Here is an 18,005-nt window from a genome sequence, read left to right as displayed (position 1 = left end):
CCCTATTTTTGTTATTTTTGTTATTTTAGCAGGAGAGTGAGTTTACAGAAATATTCTCTCTGCCATTCCTGAATGAGTCTCTATATGTGATATTAATACTTTGAAACTCATTGAGACTTGTTTCATAGTCTGACAAATGGTCTACTGTTATCAATCTTGTGTGTATTCTTTGAAGTAATTTTTTTTTTAACATTTATTTATTTTTGAGACAGAGAGAGAGCACGAACGGGGGAGGGTCAGAGAGAGAGGGAGAAACAGAATCTGAAACAGGCTCCAGACTCTGAGCTGTCAGCACAGAGCCTGATGCAGGGCTTGAACTCACGAACCACGAGATCATGACCTGAGCTGAAGTCGGACACCCAACCAACTGAGCCACCCAGGCGCCCCATTGTGTGCATTCTTTGAAAAAATATTCATCCTGGCTGAATGTAGTGTTTTACAGTCAGGTCAGTTAATTCATATTGTTCTAATCTTTCTTATATCTATACTAACGTTTTGGTCTGCTTATTCTACTAGTTAATGAGAATGGTGAGTTAAAATCTCCAAATATTAATATAAATTTGTCTATTTCCCCCCTTTAGTTCTGTCATTTTTTGGTTCATGTATATTATTGCTATGAGATCAGAAGTAACTGTGTCCTTATATAAAGAGTGGGTGTCTTGTAAAGAACATATGCTTGAGTCTTGTGTTGTTAACTGTCTGACAATCTTTGTCTTTTCACTGGAGTGTATTTTCACTTTTTGTTGAAAACTGAATATTTTTAAAATATACTTAACAACTTTAGCAGATCCCTCCTTCCCCCCCCCCAACAAAATGTATATTCAATGTAATGTAGTCTGTTTAATCCACTATCTTGCTATTTATTTTTCAGTTGTTCCTTCTTTTTCTCTTTTATTTTCTCTTTTCTTGGATTCTTCTGGGTTACTCAAGTTTTTTAAAAAATCATGCCACTGTTACCTCCTATGATTGTTTACTTATACCTTTTTTAAAATTCTTTTAATTATCACTGTATATTACAATGTGCGTCTTTGAAGTATTAGTTTCTCTCAAACTTAAAACTTTTTACTACTTTTCAATCATTGCTAGTACATTACAAATCCATTTACCCTTCTCCCACCCTTTATATGCCATTGTTATCATACATTTGACTCCTTCATATATTATGCATGCAACAAGGAAGTGATTATTGCCGTTGTTGTTATTTCTAAGTTACATCCAAGTTAGTTAGCATATAGTGCAACGATATTTTCAGTAGATTCCAGTGATTCATCCCTTATGTATAACACCCAGCACTCATCCCAACAAGTTCCCTCCTTAATGCCCCTTACCCATTTACCCATCCCCCCACTCACAGTTTGTTTTCTGTATTTAAGAGTCTCTTATGTTTTGTCTCCGTTTTTATATTCTTTTGCTTCCTTTCCCTTATATTCATCGGTTTTGTATCTTAAATTCTTCATATAAGTGAAATCATCTGATATTTGTCTTTCTCTGACTGACTTGTTTCACTTAGCGTAATACCCTCTACTTCATGTTGTTGCAAATGGCAAGATTTCATTCTTTTTGATTGTCGAGTAATATTCCATTGTGTATGTATGCATGTAATGTATAGGTATATGTATATGTATATACACCACATATTTTTTATGCATTCATCTGTCGATGGAATCTGGGCCCTTTCCACACTTTGACTATTGTTGACAGTGCTGCTATAAACATTGGGGTGCATGTGCCCCTCAAAACAGCACAACTGTATCCCTTGGATATACACCTAGTAGTGCAATTGCTGGGTCCATTATTATTGTTTTTAATCAACATTCACTTATATTCACTCAATTTACGCTTATTAGAGCTTTTCATTCATTCCTATCATTCTGTGCTTCAATCTGGATCATTTTCCTCCTACCTAAACTACTATCTTTGCTGGATCTTAGTAGTGCAGGCCTATCAGCAATAAATTCTATCAGCCTTTGTATGAAAAAATATTATTTCAATTTAATTTGTAAAATGTATTTTAATTGGGGCGCATGGGTGGCTCAGTTGGTTAAGGGTCCAACTTGAGTTTAGGTCATGATCTTGCGGTTCATGAATTTAAGCCCCGTGCTGGGCTCTGTGCTAACAACTCGGACCCTGGAGCCTGCTTCAGATTCTGTGTGTGTGTGTGTGTCTCTCTCTCTGCCCCTCCCCAGCTCACACTCTGTCCCTTTCTCTCTCTCTCAAAAATAAACATTAAAAAAATTTTTTAAGATATTTTCATTGATAAAGAATTCCAGGTTGGCATTTTTCTGTTTTTTTTTTCAATACTTTTAATATGCCATTCTAGGTCTTTGAGTTCATACTTGGTATTATAGAATCACTGTGAATATTATTGTTGTTCCCTGAAAAATAACCTTTTTTACTTGGTTGCTTTTGAAATTTTTCTTGTTGTATAATTCAGGGGTTTGCCTGAAATCCTTATGATTTTATCTATCTTCTTGGGGTTCACCAAGTTTCAGGAATTTGCTAATTCCCTTACTATTTTGGAAAATTATTCTGCCCTATTGTTTCTCTCCTCCCCTTTTGAGTCTTCATTTACACAGAACCATTAATTGTGCCTTAAATGACTCTTAAATGTTGTTCTGTTACTTAGGCTCATAAACATTAAAGGCTCTTATGTCTTCTGTTATGTAATACCTTTCTTTATCTCTGATAAGTTTCTTTGCTTAGAAATCTGCTCTGGCCGAAATTTATATAGCTTATACCTGCTTTCTTTTGATTAGTGTTAACATGGTGTATTTTTCTCCATCCATTTACTTTGAATTTTTATGTGTCTTTACATTAAAAGTGGGTTTCTTATAGATAATATATATTTAGGTCATGTTTTTTGTTCTACTTTAACAATAGACATCTTTTTTTATATGTATTTATTTTTGAGAGAGAGAGAGAGAGAGTGAGCAGAGGAGGTGCACAGAAAGAAAGAGGGAGGCAGAGGATCCAAAGCGGGCTCTGTGCTGACAGCCCCCAGTGCGGGGCTCCAACCCATCAACCATGAGATCATGACCTGAGCTGAAGTCAGACACTTAACGGACTGAGCCATGCAGGCGCCCCCAACAATATAGGTCTTTTAATTAGTACATTTAGGCCACTGATGTTCAGAATGATTACTGATACAGTTGGATTAACATCTATCATATCTATTACTGTTTTCTATTTGTTGTCCTTGTTCTTTGTTCCTATTTTTGTTTTCTACTCTTCTTCTGTTTTTGTGGTTTTGAGAATTTTTATCATTCTGCTTTCTCTCTTTTCTTAGAATATCAGTTATACTTCTTTTTCAACTTTTTTTAATGGTTGCCCTAGAGTTTGCAATATACATTTACATCTAACCCAAGTTCACTTCCAAATAACATTACACCACTTCACAGATACCTTATAATTATGAGTACCTTATGATAATAAAATAACCCCAATTCCTCTGTCCCTTGTATCATTGCTGTCATTCATTTATATATATGCATATATACACATACATAAAATACATATATGCACATATAATTGAATACATTGTTGCTATCATTATTCTAAACTACTGTTAGATCAAATAAAAAGAAAAATAAAAGCTTTTAATTTTACCTTCACTTACACCTTCTTCAGTGCTCTTCTTTTCTTTATGTAGATCTGAGTTTCTGACCTACACTACTATTCTTCTCTTTAGAGAACTTCTTTTAACATTTCTTGTACATCAGGTCTACTGGCAACAAGTTCCCTCAACTTTTGTCTGAAAAAGTCTTTACTTTCCTTCACTTTTGGAGGATAATTTCAAAGGGTACAGAATTCTAGGTTGGCGTTCTTTTGTTTTTTTTCCTCACAATACTTTAAATGTTTCATTCTACTTACATGGTTTCTGAGGAGAAGTTTCATGTCATTATTATTTTGTTCTTTTATATGTAAGATGTTTTTTTCCCCTTCTGGCTTCTTTAATGATTTTTTTTAATCTCTAAATTTCTGTAATTTGAAAACAATATGCCTAGGTATTGTTCTTTTGGTATTTATCCTGTTTGGTGTTCTGTGAGCTTCCTGGATCTATGGTTTGGTGTCTGATACTAATTTGAGACGATTCTTGGTCATTATTGTTTCAAATATTTCTTCTATTCCTTCTCTCTTTTTTTTTTTAATTAAAAAATTTTTTTTGATATGAAATTTATTGTCAAATTTGTTTCCATACAATACCCAGTGCTCATCCCAAAAGGTGCCCTCCTCAATGCCCATCACCCACCCCCCTCTCTCCCTCCCACCCCCCACCAACCCTCAGTTTATTTTCAGTTTTTAAGAGTCTCTTATGGTTTGGCTCCCTCCCTCTCTAACTTTTTTTTTTTCCTTCCCCTCCCCCACAGTCTTCTGTTAAGTTTCTCAGGATCCACATAAGAGTGAAAACATACGGTATCTGTCTTTCTCTGTATGACTTCCTTCTCACTTTCTTCTCTTTCTGGTATTCCTTTTGTATTTGCCCCACAGTCCTTGGGTATTTGATTCTGCTTTTTCAATCTTCGTTCTCTTTGTTTTTCAGTTTTGAAGATTTCTCATGCTCAAGCTAAGACAGTCTTTCCTCAGTTGCATCCAGCCTACTGATGAGCCTGTTAAAGGCACTCTTCATTTCTGTTACAGTGCTTTTTATCAAGAGCATTTATTTTTGTTTTATTATTTTAGGACTTCCACCTCTCTCTTACACTGCCCATCCATTCTTGCATGTTGTCTACTTAATCAATTAGAGCCCTTGGCATACTAATCATAGTTGTTTTAAATTCCCAATCTGGTAATTCCAACATCCCTATCTGATTCTGATAAATTTCTGTCTATCCAAATTGTGTCTTTTACCTTTTGGTATGCCTTACAATTTTAAGAAGTGCCAGGACACACCTGGTAAAAGAAGCTACCGTAAATAGGTCTTTAATAATGGTGCTGAGGTGTGAGGGGACAAGTGTTCTATAGTCCTGTGATCAGGTCTCAGTCTTTCAGTGTGAATCTGGATCTGCAACTATTCAGGTTAGTTTAGGTAGTTCTATATTTTATCCCTGAATTCCTAGTGCCTAACAAAGTATCTGGTATATAGTGGCTGTTTAAAAAGTGTTTATGAATGAATCAGCCAACAGTCAATTAATGGTCAATCCAAATTGCTTAGTCATGTTAATTTACAACATATAAATGGCATTCAAAACCAGCTCTAAATGTATAATGAGAAAATTCTGTAGTACCATATACTTTGAGACCTCCCACATTTAAATCATAAAGAATGATTTCTTACCAGCTCTTAGACCTATATGGTGAGTTAGGGATACGGAAGATGACCTTTGCTTCGTCATTGTCAGTAGATTTGAACTTAAAGGTCCATTTAGATAGGATCCTTGACTAAAAGGGAAAGATAACAAATTAAGAATGTTAAAGCCATGGGAAATTTCCTCTTTTTTTTATTCATGGTCTTCAGTTCAACTAGGAAATACCTGCTTATACAGAATTTAGACATCTATCTAGTTGCTTAAAGGCCTAAAGCAGGAGCCAGCAAATGTTTTCTATAAAGGACCAAGTAGTAAATAAATACTTTTAGCTTCACAGGCCACAAGGTCTCCACTGCAACTACTTAACTCTGCCATTGTAGCATAAAAGCAGCCACAGAGAATAATAAATACAACTGTGTTTCAATATAATTTAATTTGCAAAAACAGCTATGGACCACATTAGGTCCACAGGCTGTAGTTTGCTGAACCCTGGTATAAAGCAGGTTATCAATATCATCTGGAGGACTTCTTAGAACACAGACTGCCAGTTCTACCTCCAGGGTTTCTGATTCAGTAGGTCTGGCGTAGGGCCAGTAATCTGCATTTCTAATAAGTTCACAGATGATGCTGACATTGCTGGGTCCAGGGACCTCACTGAGAATCACTGGCTAACATATACAGTTTTCACTCTCTTCTGTTCCCTCTCTTCACAGGTATCGATTACCCCCTAACTCAGTCATTTCCTATAACTGAAATATTTACTGTAGGTTTTAGGGCTCTTATAAAGAAATTAAATGTAGGTTGGCAATCACACAGTACAGCCATGCGATGTATAAAATGCAATTTAAAATAAAATATATTTGAAAGCTTCCCAGTGCCAAGCGTGTAGCAAGCACACCATAAATTTTACCTTCTTTTTCTTCAATATTCACCGTTTTCTTTTGTCAGTAAACTCCTGATGAGGGCACGTGGACACAGGCTCCAGGGCAGATCTAGATTCTCTCCTTCTCACTCGTACTTTTTAGTACAGCCTAAGTTCTCAATAAGCTCTTCCCCAACTGCTTCATCTTTCCTGCACCTCCCTACCCATTACTGCAGGAAGGCCTATTTCTTCTGTGACTTAAAGGTTTCGGTTCATGTCTCCATTACAAATTCATCCATAATGTATTATAATTTCACTGCTTACAGATTCTTTTCCCTCATTAATTTGTGATTCTTTTTAGGGGCTATAAAGACATATCTCTGCATTGACAGTGGAGATAGCACAGTGCCTGATAAACGTGTTCAACAGTTATTTGTGGAATAAATGAATGCTCTTTTCTTTAGGTTCCTAGTCTCAATTTTTTAGAGAACAGATCATTTTTGCTCCCCAATTCTGAATGGATGGAGTCTTTTTCTTTTACTAACTCCTGCCTTGAGCCTCTCCTCGGGCCTTTTTCTAAAATCTAGTTTCTTCTATATCCCCAAGGGAGAAAAAAAAATCTGTATTATAGAAACAGAAGGCATGTAAAATCAGTTAGAGCCATTTCACTAAAACTTCCTTGTTGACATTAACAAAAATTATAACAAAAGCACTATTTTGAGTATTTATTATGTACCATTCATTGTTTTATGTCGTTTACATACTTTATCTTTTCTAGTCTCCTATATGACAGACAAGGAAACTGAGGCTTGAAGAGGCTAAGTAATGTCCCCCAATTCATACAGCTAAAATTCATAGTGGCAGAACTAAAATTCAATCTCCAATTTCTTTGACTCTAAATGGAGAAAGCATTTACTCTCTACCTATTTTTAAAAAACGTTTATTTTGAGAGAAAAAGAGAGAGCACACGTGCAAGCCAGGGAAAGGCAGAGAGAGAGGGAGACAAAGAATCTGAAGAAGGCTCCACATCCTTAGTGCAGAGCCCAGCATGGGGCTTGAACTCACGAACCATGAGATCATGACCGGAGCTGGAACCAAGAGTCTGACACTCAACTGACTGAGCCATCAGGCGCCCCTCTACCTGTATTTTTAAAAGGTCTTCCCAGGGGCGCCTGGGTGGCTCAGTCGGTTGAGCATCCGACTTCGGCTCAGGTCATGATCTCATGGTTCATGAGTTTGAGCCCAATGCGGGCTGGCAGCACAGCTCAGAGCCTGGAGCCTGCTTCGGATTCTGTGTGTCCTTCTGTCTCTCTCTGCCCCTCCCCCGCTCATGCTCTGTCTCTCAAAAATAAATATATGTTAAAAAAAATTTTTTTAATTAAAAGGTCTTCCCACACCTTCCACAAAATAATTCTCATTCTATCTTGGTGTGTTTCTCCATCTGTAAAATTAGAGTTTTAGAAGTAAGGAGTTTTAAATTAACATCCAGCTGTTGGAGTCTATCATATTTTATTCTCAAGCCAGTAGTAATGATGATTTGTTGATGATGTCACAAAAAGAAACAATATTCAAATAATACCACCCAATAAACTCATGTCCCTGCTAATGCTCAATCATTCTTTGTATTTGAGGACTCCTTGCTTATGCGTGGAGTTGGGGAGATTGAGAAAGGGCAGTAACAGTACCGCTCAGGGCAATATTCAACCAAAAATTTGTGTGCTCTACTGAAATTTACTTTCCGGTTAATATTCAAAACAAAGATAGGACTTTTTCCTTTTAAAAACAGACCCACTGCACTGTTCCATAGTTTTCTACCTTGATCCAGGGCCTTCTAATAATTGAAGTATACCATACGTTCAGTTAGCTGTTCAGAATTGAGAGGTACAGGTCAAATTACAGGTTTTCACCTACTTCCAGAATTGTCTCATTAATTCCTAGCCTCAAACCAGATAAATATACACTCCAATGAGATTACATAAAACAATCCTGAAGAAAACAGGGGACAAGAAGGATAGGAGTCCCAAAGATTATCAATAGTTGGTAGGAAGATGATTAAAGTCAGACTTAGGAATCATTACAAAAGAATGCCAAAAGTTATGGTCACAGAGTTAAGTGATATGTTAAGAATTGATTTTTAGATAACCCATGCCAATTACCTTGGTAAGATTTATATCAGTGTGTATGTGTGTGTGTGTGTGTGCGTGTGTGTGAGAGAGAGAGAGAGAGAGAGAGAGAGAGAGAGAGAGAGAGAGAGAAGCAGCAACTATATAAACTTGTTGGCTGTATGATGTCTACATTTGGAGCTATTCTCTTAAGAAACTGAGTGAGGGGAGACCATTAGCCCTCTTGAATCTCTGTACTTCAAATAGGGTCCAGGCACTGGTATAAATCTCTAATAAATTATGAGACACAGAATTGAGAAGCTGGTCCCTAGTACATTATTTAGGAAATATAGTTCCTAACAAGTTATTAGATTTAATTACAGAGAAGTTATGGAGACAAATGATGACTAGGGGACTAGGTTAAAGGCAAATCTCTTTAGTGTAGAGTAACTATAGTTGATAGTCCATGCAGTTTTGGGACATGACTTGCCTATTTTTCCCCAGGGAAAGTCTGTTGAAAGAAAGTGAGCTGTGGGGCACCTGGGTGGCTCAGTCTGTTAAGCGTTTGACTCTTGATTTTGGCTCAGGTCATGATCTCACAGTTGTGAGATCGAGTCCCACGTTGGGCTCTGCATTGACAGTGTGGAGCCTGCTTGGGGTCTTCTCTCTCCCTCTCTGTCTGCCCCTCCTCTGTTCATACGTGCTCAAATAGAAATAAACTTAAAAAAATTTTAAAAAAAGGAAGGGAGCTGTGAGGTCTGAATATGTGTTCTGTTTGTCCACAGAGAGGGCTGGGTCCTAGCAGTCAGTCCAAAGATACAAGTTTAGCCATTTTTTAACCATAGCTACTAATACTGGAACTCAGAGATGCATAATCCAATCGTCAGCTAACGCACATTTCCTGGAACTTCCTGACCAGCGAACCTTCATCCTAGGTCTGAAACTTAAGCAGAAGTCACCATCAACCATCACAATATAATACGAACACCTTACTCCTACAAGATGCTTGTTAGGCAGCTGTTTATCTTCAAGATCCATTTTACTGCAATCCCAAACTCATCGCAGTAATCAAGCAGGCCTCAGAAGAGCAGTAATGACTAACACATGGTTGAAAGTGAAAGTGCCATGAAAGGCAAAGAAAAGGTGTTAAGGAGATTCAGAGGTGAAACAGATTGCTTCTCCTTGGAAACTGAGGGAGGAGGGTATCAGGGTGTTATTCTTAAGAGGTCACATCTGAGCCCAATCTTGAACGCTGTAGAAGCATGAGGCCGAGAGGACCTGTTCAAGGTAGAGAGAACAACTGCAGGAGTGAGGGGGGGGGGAGTGGGGAGCATAGAAGCGGAGGAACAGAGAGAATAGCGAATAGTTAAGCTTGACTGGAATTTCAGATAAATAGAGAAAGACGGACATATTTTGGTTTTGTAAAACAATGGCCCTCTTAATTAAAATCTGAAGTCCTTTAACAGGTGAACTTTAAGAGGTGAAGTCTTGAGGGCAGGTAATGCAGTGACTGTTCAAACATGACTAGCCCTTCTTCCTGGTGGTTTTCTTCCCTTGGATTCTGTTTATCACAGCTACTGTACAGTTTATAACACTTCACTTTTTTCTCCAGACAAAGCATGAAGAAAAGCAAAATTAAATCCTATATTACTCTGCACTCAAACAAGGTGGGGCTGCAAAACTGTAATTCAACTCAATTTTTAAATGTGTTAGACAAAAAACGAAATTATCAGGAAAGTTCAAGGAAGAGTCTAACAGGAGTCACATGCCTGTTGTTTTCACCTAGAGAGCTTTCCAAGTCACTCTTCTGGTCACGTTTTTTGCAAGGCTGCTCCTATCTTTCACATTGTTTCATTTTTGCAAGTAAGGGTGCAGCTTTGTCATGAGGGAATAACAGGGTTTCAAATCCCAAGCTAGGAAGTTGGGCACTATTCTACAGGCATCGGTTAAGGGTCAAAAAACTTAATGATCAGAAAAACTGTATAATCAATGTTTCATTTAAGGAAGAATTATCATGGAAGGGTAGGAGATGGAACAGGCAGTGGAGGATATTAGAAATGGAAAGGTCAATTAAGAGGAAAATTCAGGAGCGCCTGGAGGGCTCAGTTGGTTAAGCCACCGACTTCGGCTCAGGTCATGATCCTGCAGTTTGTGAGTTCGAGCCCCGCGTCGGGCTCTGTGCTGACAGCTCAGAGCCTGGAGCCTGCTTCGGATTCTGTGTCTCCCTCTCTACCCCTCCCCTGCTCACACTGTGTCTGTCTCTCAATGATAAATAAATGTTTACAAAACAAGAGAGGATAATTCAATAGCCCATGTAAGGAGGTATAAAGCATTTAACAGTATAAAGTGATAAAGGAGAAGAGGGAACAGAAAGGAAAAGAGACGCAGAGACAGACCTGACAACAGGCATCTACAGGACAAGGTAAGAGGACGCAAACACCAAGTTTTCTAGAAAATCCATTTTCTAAAGCAACCACTAAGTGAGAGGGTAGCAGTATTGTGTCAGTAAATGAGGGCAGAAAACAGTAACATGAAAACATTACTGGAGAGATGAGAAATTTGGTTTTGGTCACAGCTTTAGGGAATGAGAGGTTCAATACTGGAATCATGTTGAAAGCATAGTCAGAGTCATTTAAAAATCACAGTCAGAGAAGCTAGCATCAAAATCCAAAGCTGTGTTCAAATCAAGATTCAAAAATGTAGGACATGTGGGGCGCGCCTGGGTGGCTCAGTAGGTTAAGCATCTGACTCTTGATTTCGGCTCAGGTCATGATCTCACGGTTTGTGAGATGGGGCCCTGCACTGGGCTCTGTGCTGACAGCACAGAGCCTGCTTAAGATTCTCTCCCTCCCTCTCTGCACCTTCCCGACTTGCTCTCTCTCTCAAAATAAATAAATAAACTTAAAAAAAATCTTTAAATTTAGAAAAAAATTGTAGGATATGTGACCTCAGTTCTAGAGTATTCCAACAAAGTCAAAATGAATGCCTTGTGATTCTGGATTCACATGTCTATTCGGTTTGAGCTACTAAAGCCTAAAGGTTCCTGAACAAAAAATTACCATACATGAAAGATTGATAGCTATGCTATCGAATATGATTGCCATACATATTACCACCAATTACTTTATTCTCCAAGTTTCTAAATCTTTCATGAGGCACATGGCTTTGTTTTAATGAGAGTTAAGTAATTACATTGAATCTGCGTACATTTACCTCTTTTATGAACATTTCTCAGAGTTAATTTTCTTTGGACCATGTTTCTATTTTAATATCAATCATCTTAAGTCAGCAGGATAAAAGTGACCTTAACTCACTGTATCACATTTAATTGCAAATGTACTGCTATTACATCAGTGTGATTTTGAAGGATTAAAAAGCAATCATTTTCATCATTCTGTTTTAAGCCAAACAATATTCTGAAGATGATGTTCCCTGTGGTTAAGAAATATGTTGTATTTTCAGTTCCCAATATCACTGACTTCCCCATATCCTGCTTCCATTAAAAAACAACAACGACAACAACAACAACAAAAATAAGACCATTATGTTTAGGTTCTGGGCAAGTGTTGAACCAAAGCTCATTTTCCTTTACCATACTCTGTAATTCAACCCATTCCTGTTTCATATATCATTTCATTCAATTTTTCCTTTATAAAAAAGGGAGCTCATTTACTTGAATACATTATAGAAAATGCAAATTAATAAATCCTGCAAGAATCTGGAAAATTACAATTATCTGATCACATTTCCTATATAAACGTTAACACCACTTTTAGCTGATAAATCGGTATGATCCAATCCTGCCATCTACTGTTTCAAATGTGTAACTCTACAGCTCAAGCTAAACAAAGTGCTCAATACTAACAGTGGTTTAGCAGAAACTTTACACTAATTCCAATTTTGTTTTTTTTTAATTTTTTTTTAATGTTTATTTATTTTTGAGAGAGAGAGACAGAGACAGAGACAGAGCGGCAGAGAGAGAAGGAGACACAGAATCAAAACACCTCCAGGTTCTGAGCTGTCAGCACAGAGCCCAGTGCGGGGCTCGAACTCACGAACCGTGAGATCCCGTAAGATCATGACCTGAGCTCCCGTGAGATCATGACCTGAGCCGAAGTCGGCCGCGTAACTGACTGAGCCACCCAGGCGCCCCTAATTCCAATTTTGTTAACACAGTTAGATCACTGACTACATAGAACTTCATAACTCACACATGAGATCACTATGTCTCCTAGCTTTTAAAAGACAAAGTATTGACTCCTTTGTTATGAGGGTAGATGGGTATGTTTACATTCAGAAAATTTCAGCTCCTGCATTTTCCCACCTTCCTTGAGCTACGGTTACTGATGCCCTTCATGTGTAGGATTAGCACCGTTTAGTTCCAAGTAAATCCTCAAGTGAGTACAGAATATATTAGTAGTCTTAGTCCTCCAGCAGGAACAAGAGTTTTGCTACCTTGTATCTAACATCAGAGATGAGCCCTGGAAATGTGCTCTTCCGTTAACAAGTCAGTAGTTCTGTTGACCTTCCTTTGGATACCATGCACTGGACCTGTGTGATTGCCCCTACAACGGTCACAGATACCGATTTAAAACCTTTCCCACTTCTGGTCCTAAACTGACCCTAGTTTCCTTAAACTGCCTCCCTGATTCATGTTCTTAAGGCCCCAGCATGCCTTGTACCCAACGTACTAACTTTTCAGAGAAGACACATTAGCTTCTTTTTAAGAATCAGTTTCGCTATTATGCCTTATTACTACCCATGCTGTCCCACATCTAAAATACTTCAACTGTTCCTTTCTGCTTTAGTTATTTCAAACTTCATTCAACAGAAACAAAGTGGATGTATTTGACTCAAATCTCTTTAAAAGACTGGGGATTGTACCTTGAAATGCCAAACTCTTGGTGTGGCCTTTTGCCATTACTGCGTTCCCACCGGGACGACGACTGTTCAATAGGTGGCAGACTGGAAGTTCCGGGGCTCCTCCTCAGCTGGGGAGTTGGTAAGCTATTCCTACTGTGTAGTCCCTGTGGAATAATTTAACGATGGTTAAAACTGTCACCCTTAGATATGCTGTGTATGTATTTGTAAAGATGACATGTAAAAATACCAATACAAAGTACATTTTTAGTATGTACAGGAGACACAGGACATTTTATCTTGAAGATATGTCAGATTTACTCCAAATTTTACATTCTATACTATTGTTCTATTTAGTGTTCCTCCCATTAAACAATGGTTTCTGAACTCCCTACAATTTTACTAGATCTTTGTTCTTTTGTACATTTTACTCCTAGTTTCATGAGAAATAAATACTTGACAATTTAAAAAGGAGGTATGAAAGATTTACCCTGAAAAACAATTTCAGAGGACAAGCTTAGGATCAGGCACCATAAGCCCTAGATCCTAAACCCTTTATATTTTCAATACAATGCTGAAGTATATAGGGTTAACCTAGAGAAACTGAAAGATTCAGAACTACCTTTTCAATTAGCAATTAAATTCAGAACACCATTAGCATTAATAGTTTACCTTAATTTTTGAAAATATTCTAAATTGATCTAAATGTTCAATTAGCCAAAGTATTCTATTTTTTACCACTGTAAATAGGTGTTTTATTGGGATTTACATAAAACAGGTTTTGCTTCTTCTGAATTTCCCCCATCAGCAGATACTGAAACCATCTCAGAGAGCTAAATATCTCTTATATTTAAGTTTTCCCAAGGATGTTGATTTTGTAAATGTTCATAGTTACTTAGACTCTTGGTGAAAAAGTTCTTTGTGTAACAATCCTTTCTGGCTATAACTTAGGTCCACATAGTCTTTCTTAGTTCTTAACACACATATATAAGACATTTATATTAAATTATCCTTTATAATTCCTTTTTCCTTACTAATTACTTTTTTATAAATGCTGTTGTTCTTTTCTGGAGTATCAGGTTTTTCTATTCTTTTTCAAAAGCAGAGACCAATTAGATATGAAATTCAAGTAAGAAGTTTAAAGAACACAAAGAAATATGGTTTACTTCCTGGTTCTTACAGGACTTACTCCTATCAGTAGATTCCAGTACCAAAAATAAGCCTGATTAACTAAAATGTTCAGGAAATGAGGCATTTAGGCATCCTGTTTAATTAATATTATTGTTTCAAATGTTTCTAAAATGTACTAGTACACTTTTTTTTCACGCAGTAAGCACAGTAACAAACGTAATATTGATATCAGTAAGATTTTTCTGATTAAGATTTTTAGGAATCACTATTTTTAAAAATTGCTCTCTGTTAACTATACTTCAATAAAAAAAGAAAAAAGTTACTATTCTAAACATCAAATGTCAATGGAAAATATAAAGGAATAGCAACATATCAAGTGAAAACTATAGAATAACATAGTTATTTTATTGAATTTATTATTATCACTTTTTGATGCTTATGATTAACCTGTTCCTCATAAGTAGAGTGCTAAAAAGAATGTCATGTAACTATGTACCATTGTTAATTGGATTCTGACGAAGGCAGGTATTTTTTAAAAATAAAAGCATCACATAAGCAAAACAAAATAAAAGCATCACATAGCCACCTCTGATCTGGATTTGCAATCAGTAATTATCAAACTTTTGCCCTAATTGGGCTTGCTTAATTTTTCAACATTTCTACACCCTAATGCTGGGAACACAGTGAAATTAATTATCAAAATCTTTCCAAAAGCATATTTAACTTTTTCTAAGCTCCATATACACTATTACAATGAAAATTTAACTGCTTTGAATTTTATCTTCTCTTCATTAGTGTACCTGTAGAATAAAGTAGTTAATCTAGAACAATCTCTAAAATGTTTTTATTTCTAAAGTTTATGATGTTAGCTATCAACAAAGACATTGAAAGCATTCTAAACAAGCATAACGTATACCTTAGAATAGTACTTATTATTTCCTAAAGAAAATCGTATTTTGAAGCATTGATATTTAAAGAAAAATTCATCCAATATCTAATGATGGAAAAATCAATGTCTATTGGGTTATAGCAATCTCTAGTGGGTAAAGGGGGGAAAAAACAGACCCCAAAAAATGTGAAAGTCAATTTAAAATAATGTTATGTAATTCATAGAAATGAATATTATAATGATCAATTCTTTCGGGTTCAACAAGAACAATTTCGGGATCCTAAATAATACAATAAATTAATGACATGATTTGACTACTAGTTTGTTATATGAGCCTGGAATTAAATTTGTGTGGGTTTTTTTTCTGCTTTTTAAGAAACAATAATGACAATGATAAATAGTTGTAACCAAAAAAGTCATAACTGCTGATTAGAATAATTTAGAATAAAAGCTGAATATTCATTTAGAAATATTTGAGATTTATAACTACCTCTAAAGTCCCAAACAGCTCAATATACTGTATAAAAAAGCTGATCCTTGAAAAAGAAATTGTGTTTTATCTATGCTACAAAGGAGCAGTTTTAATTTGAAAACATCATTAAATGTGGTAAGTATAGGGCTGGCTGATTACTGTATCTTGACCTTGTGAAGTTTTCGATCTCCTTTCTCAGCTGGGTCCTCTACTTCCGAGCAGGGGTAAAATCCAGGAAATGGTGTGAGGGGATTAATCCTTGGCCTACAGGAACCTGAGAAAGCACCCATCAAGGAACTGATACTCCGCAGGGAAGAAATGACTTGTGGGGGAAGGGTTGGATCAATCAGAAGGTCTGACACCATATTGCGAGCCTCATTTAGCACTGAAAGATCAACTCCACTTCCACCTCCAGAATTCTAGAAAAGAAAAAAAAAAGGGAAAATTATATATTTGTTACAAAAAACCTTAACGTTTAAGAAAAACTCTGTTTTAAGTCAATATACACATACGATATACAGCAGTTCTTCCGCTTACCTTACTCCCTCAGGAGACAGTCCAGCATAGTGACTAGGCCTTGTTGCAAAGACACTGGAGTTTGAAATCTACACTTTAATCCTACTTGTATGATTTTAGGCAAGTTATTCAACATGTGAATTTTTTAGTTTCTTTACCATAAAATGGAGATAGTAACATCTACCTAAGGCGAACGTGAGAATTAAGACTGATAATATATGCAAAGCACATAAGGCAGAGTACAGGGCATATATTTAAAGTACAATATGGGAATGCAAGCTGGTGCAGCCACTCTGGAAAACAGTATGGAGGTTCCTCAAAAAATTAAAAATAGAACTGCCCTATGACCCAGCAATTGCACTACTAGGCATTTATCCAAGGGATACAGGTGTGCTGTTTCAAAGGGACACATGCACCCCATGTTTATAGCAGCGCTATCAACAATAGTCAAAGTACAGAAAGAGCCAAAATGTCCACCGATGGATGAATGGATAAAGAAGATGTGGTATACATATCCAATGGAGTAGTACTTGGCAATCAAAAAGAATGAAATCCTGCCATTTGCAACTACGTGGATGGAAGTGGAGGGTATTATGCTAAGTGAAATTAGTCAGTCAGAAGAAGACAAAAATCATATGAATTCACTCATGTGAGGACTTTAAGAGACAAAACAGAAGAACATAAGGGAAGGGAAATAAAAATAATATAAAAACAGGGAGGGGGACAAAACGGAAGAGACTCATAAATATGGAGAACAAACTGAGGGTTACTGGAGGGGTTGTGGGAGAGGGGATGGGCTAATGGGAAGGGGCACTAAGGAATCTACTCCTGAAATCATTGTTGCACTATATGCTAACTAATTTGGATGTAAATTTTAAAAAATAAAATTAAAAACAACAAAAAACCACAGTATAAATAATGGAGCAAGGGCTTTGTACTGTATACAGTTAGACTCTTATCCTTGAGGCAAGTTGATAGGTTTTTCATTTTTGGATTTTTTATTTTAAGATTATCTTATTCTTTATTGGGTGACATTATGAATTAAGAACTAATTTGTAATGCAACTGTTACATGTAAGCTATTCAGTAAGTGCTGGTCTCCCAATAAATATTAGACTTTTCTTATTCTCCCCCTAAAGAATAAATAAATAAAGTGCAATAAGTAACAGTATAACCACTAATGTTACAGAAAATAAGAAGACAAAAATACAGGAAAAACAGTGTCAGGGTTCAAAGAAGATAGTGATGATTTTGAACTAAATGGTTATCAAAAACTTCATGGAGGAGGTAACATCAGACTTGGCCTTAAAAAATAGATAGGGATGATATTTTTTAAATTTAGAATAAATATTTCATTGATGTATACATATGGTATGATTTTTACTTTTTGAAAATACATATATATGGTGTTCAATTCAATTACCCATAGAAATGAGTGCACTGATAGAACAGTGAATTAATGTTACTTTTGGTGTTCTTGTTATATCTTGAACTTACATTTGAGTATGTCTGCAATTCATAATTATTGAACGCATTTAATGAGTTCACCAAGAAATGGTTTATTAGGCATCCTCAATACATTTTGGAACTAAGAAATGTTATGAAAGTTAGAACAATAATTAAGATCTTTGCTCTTTGTGGAATTTTTTTTCCTTGTGAAGTATATTTTGTCTTCGTTTTTATTTGAAAACATTTCTATTATTAGGGTACAGTCCAGCTATTTCTAGTATTTATAAATAAATATTTCCCTATACATGTCAAAACAGATAATTAAACATACTTTTGACAAATAGCTTCCCATAAATTTGAGTTGCTGAACCAAAGTAAATGAACATGTTAAAATTTGGTCATTACCATAAAACTGCCCTCACATATGTTGGTTAAATCTATACTTCCACAAATTGTATATAACGGCATCTATTTTCCCA

The 18,005-nt window shown here is 36.3% G+C and overlaps 1 protein-coding gene across 1 annotated transcript in view; it reads right to left on the bottom strand.

The window, feature by feature from the left end:
* PDE3B (phosphodiesterase 3B) overlaps positions 1-18,005 on the bottom strand; it is a 165,385-nt gene that overhangs the window by 42,396 nt on the left and 104,984 nt on the right. The window contains exons 3-5 of the mRNA XM_007083305.2: positions 15,733-15,981; positions 13,095-13,237; positions 5,276-5,379 (exon numbers count right to left, since the gene is read on the bottom strand). Coding sequence (XP_007083367.2) covers positions 5,276-5,379; positions 13,095-13,237; positions 15,733-15,981 — 496 coding nt within the window. The remainder of the gene's footprint in view (positions 1-5,275; positions 5,380-13,094; positions 13,238-15,732; positions 15,982-18,005) is intronic.

The sequence above is a fragment of the Panthera tigris genome, chromosome D1 (genome assembly GCF_018350195.1).
Source record: "Panthera tigris isolate Pti1 chromosome D1, P.tigris_Pti1_mat1.1, whole genome shotgun sequence".
Classification (NCBI taxonomy): domain Eukaryota; kingdom Metazoa; phylum Chordata; class Mammalia; order Carnivora; family Felidae; genus Panthera; species Panthera tigris.
Note: the sequence above shows the minus strand (reverse complement) of the source record. Positions and strands in the feature narration are given on the sequence as shown.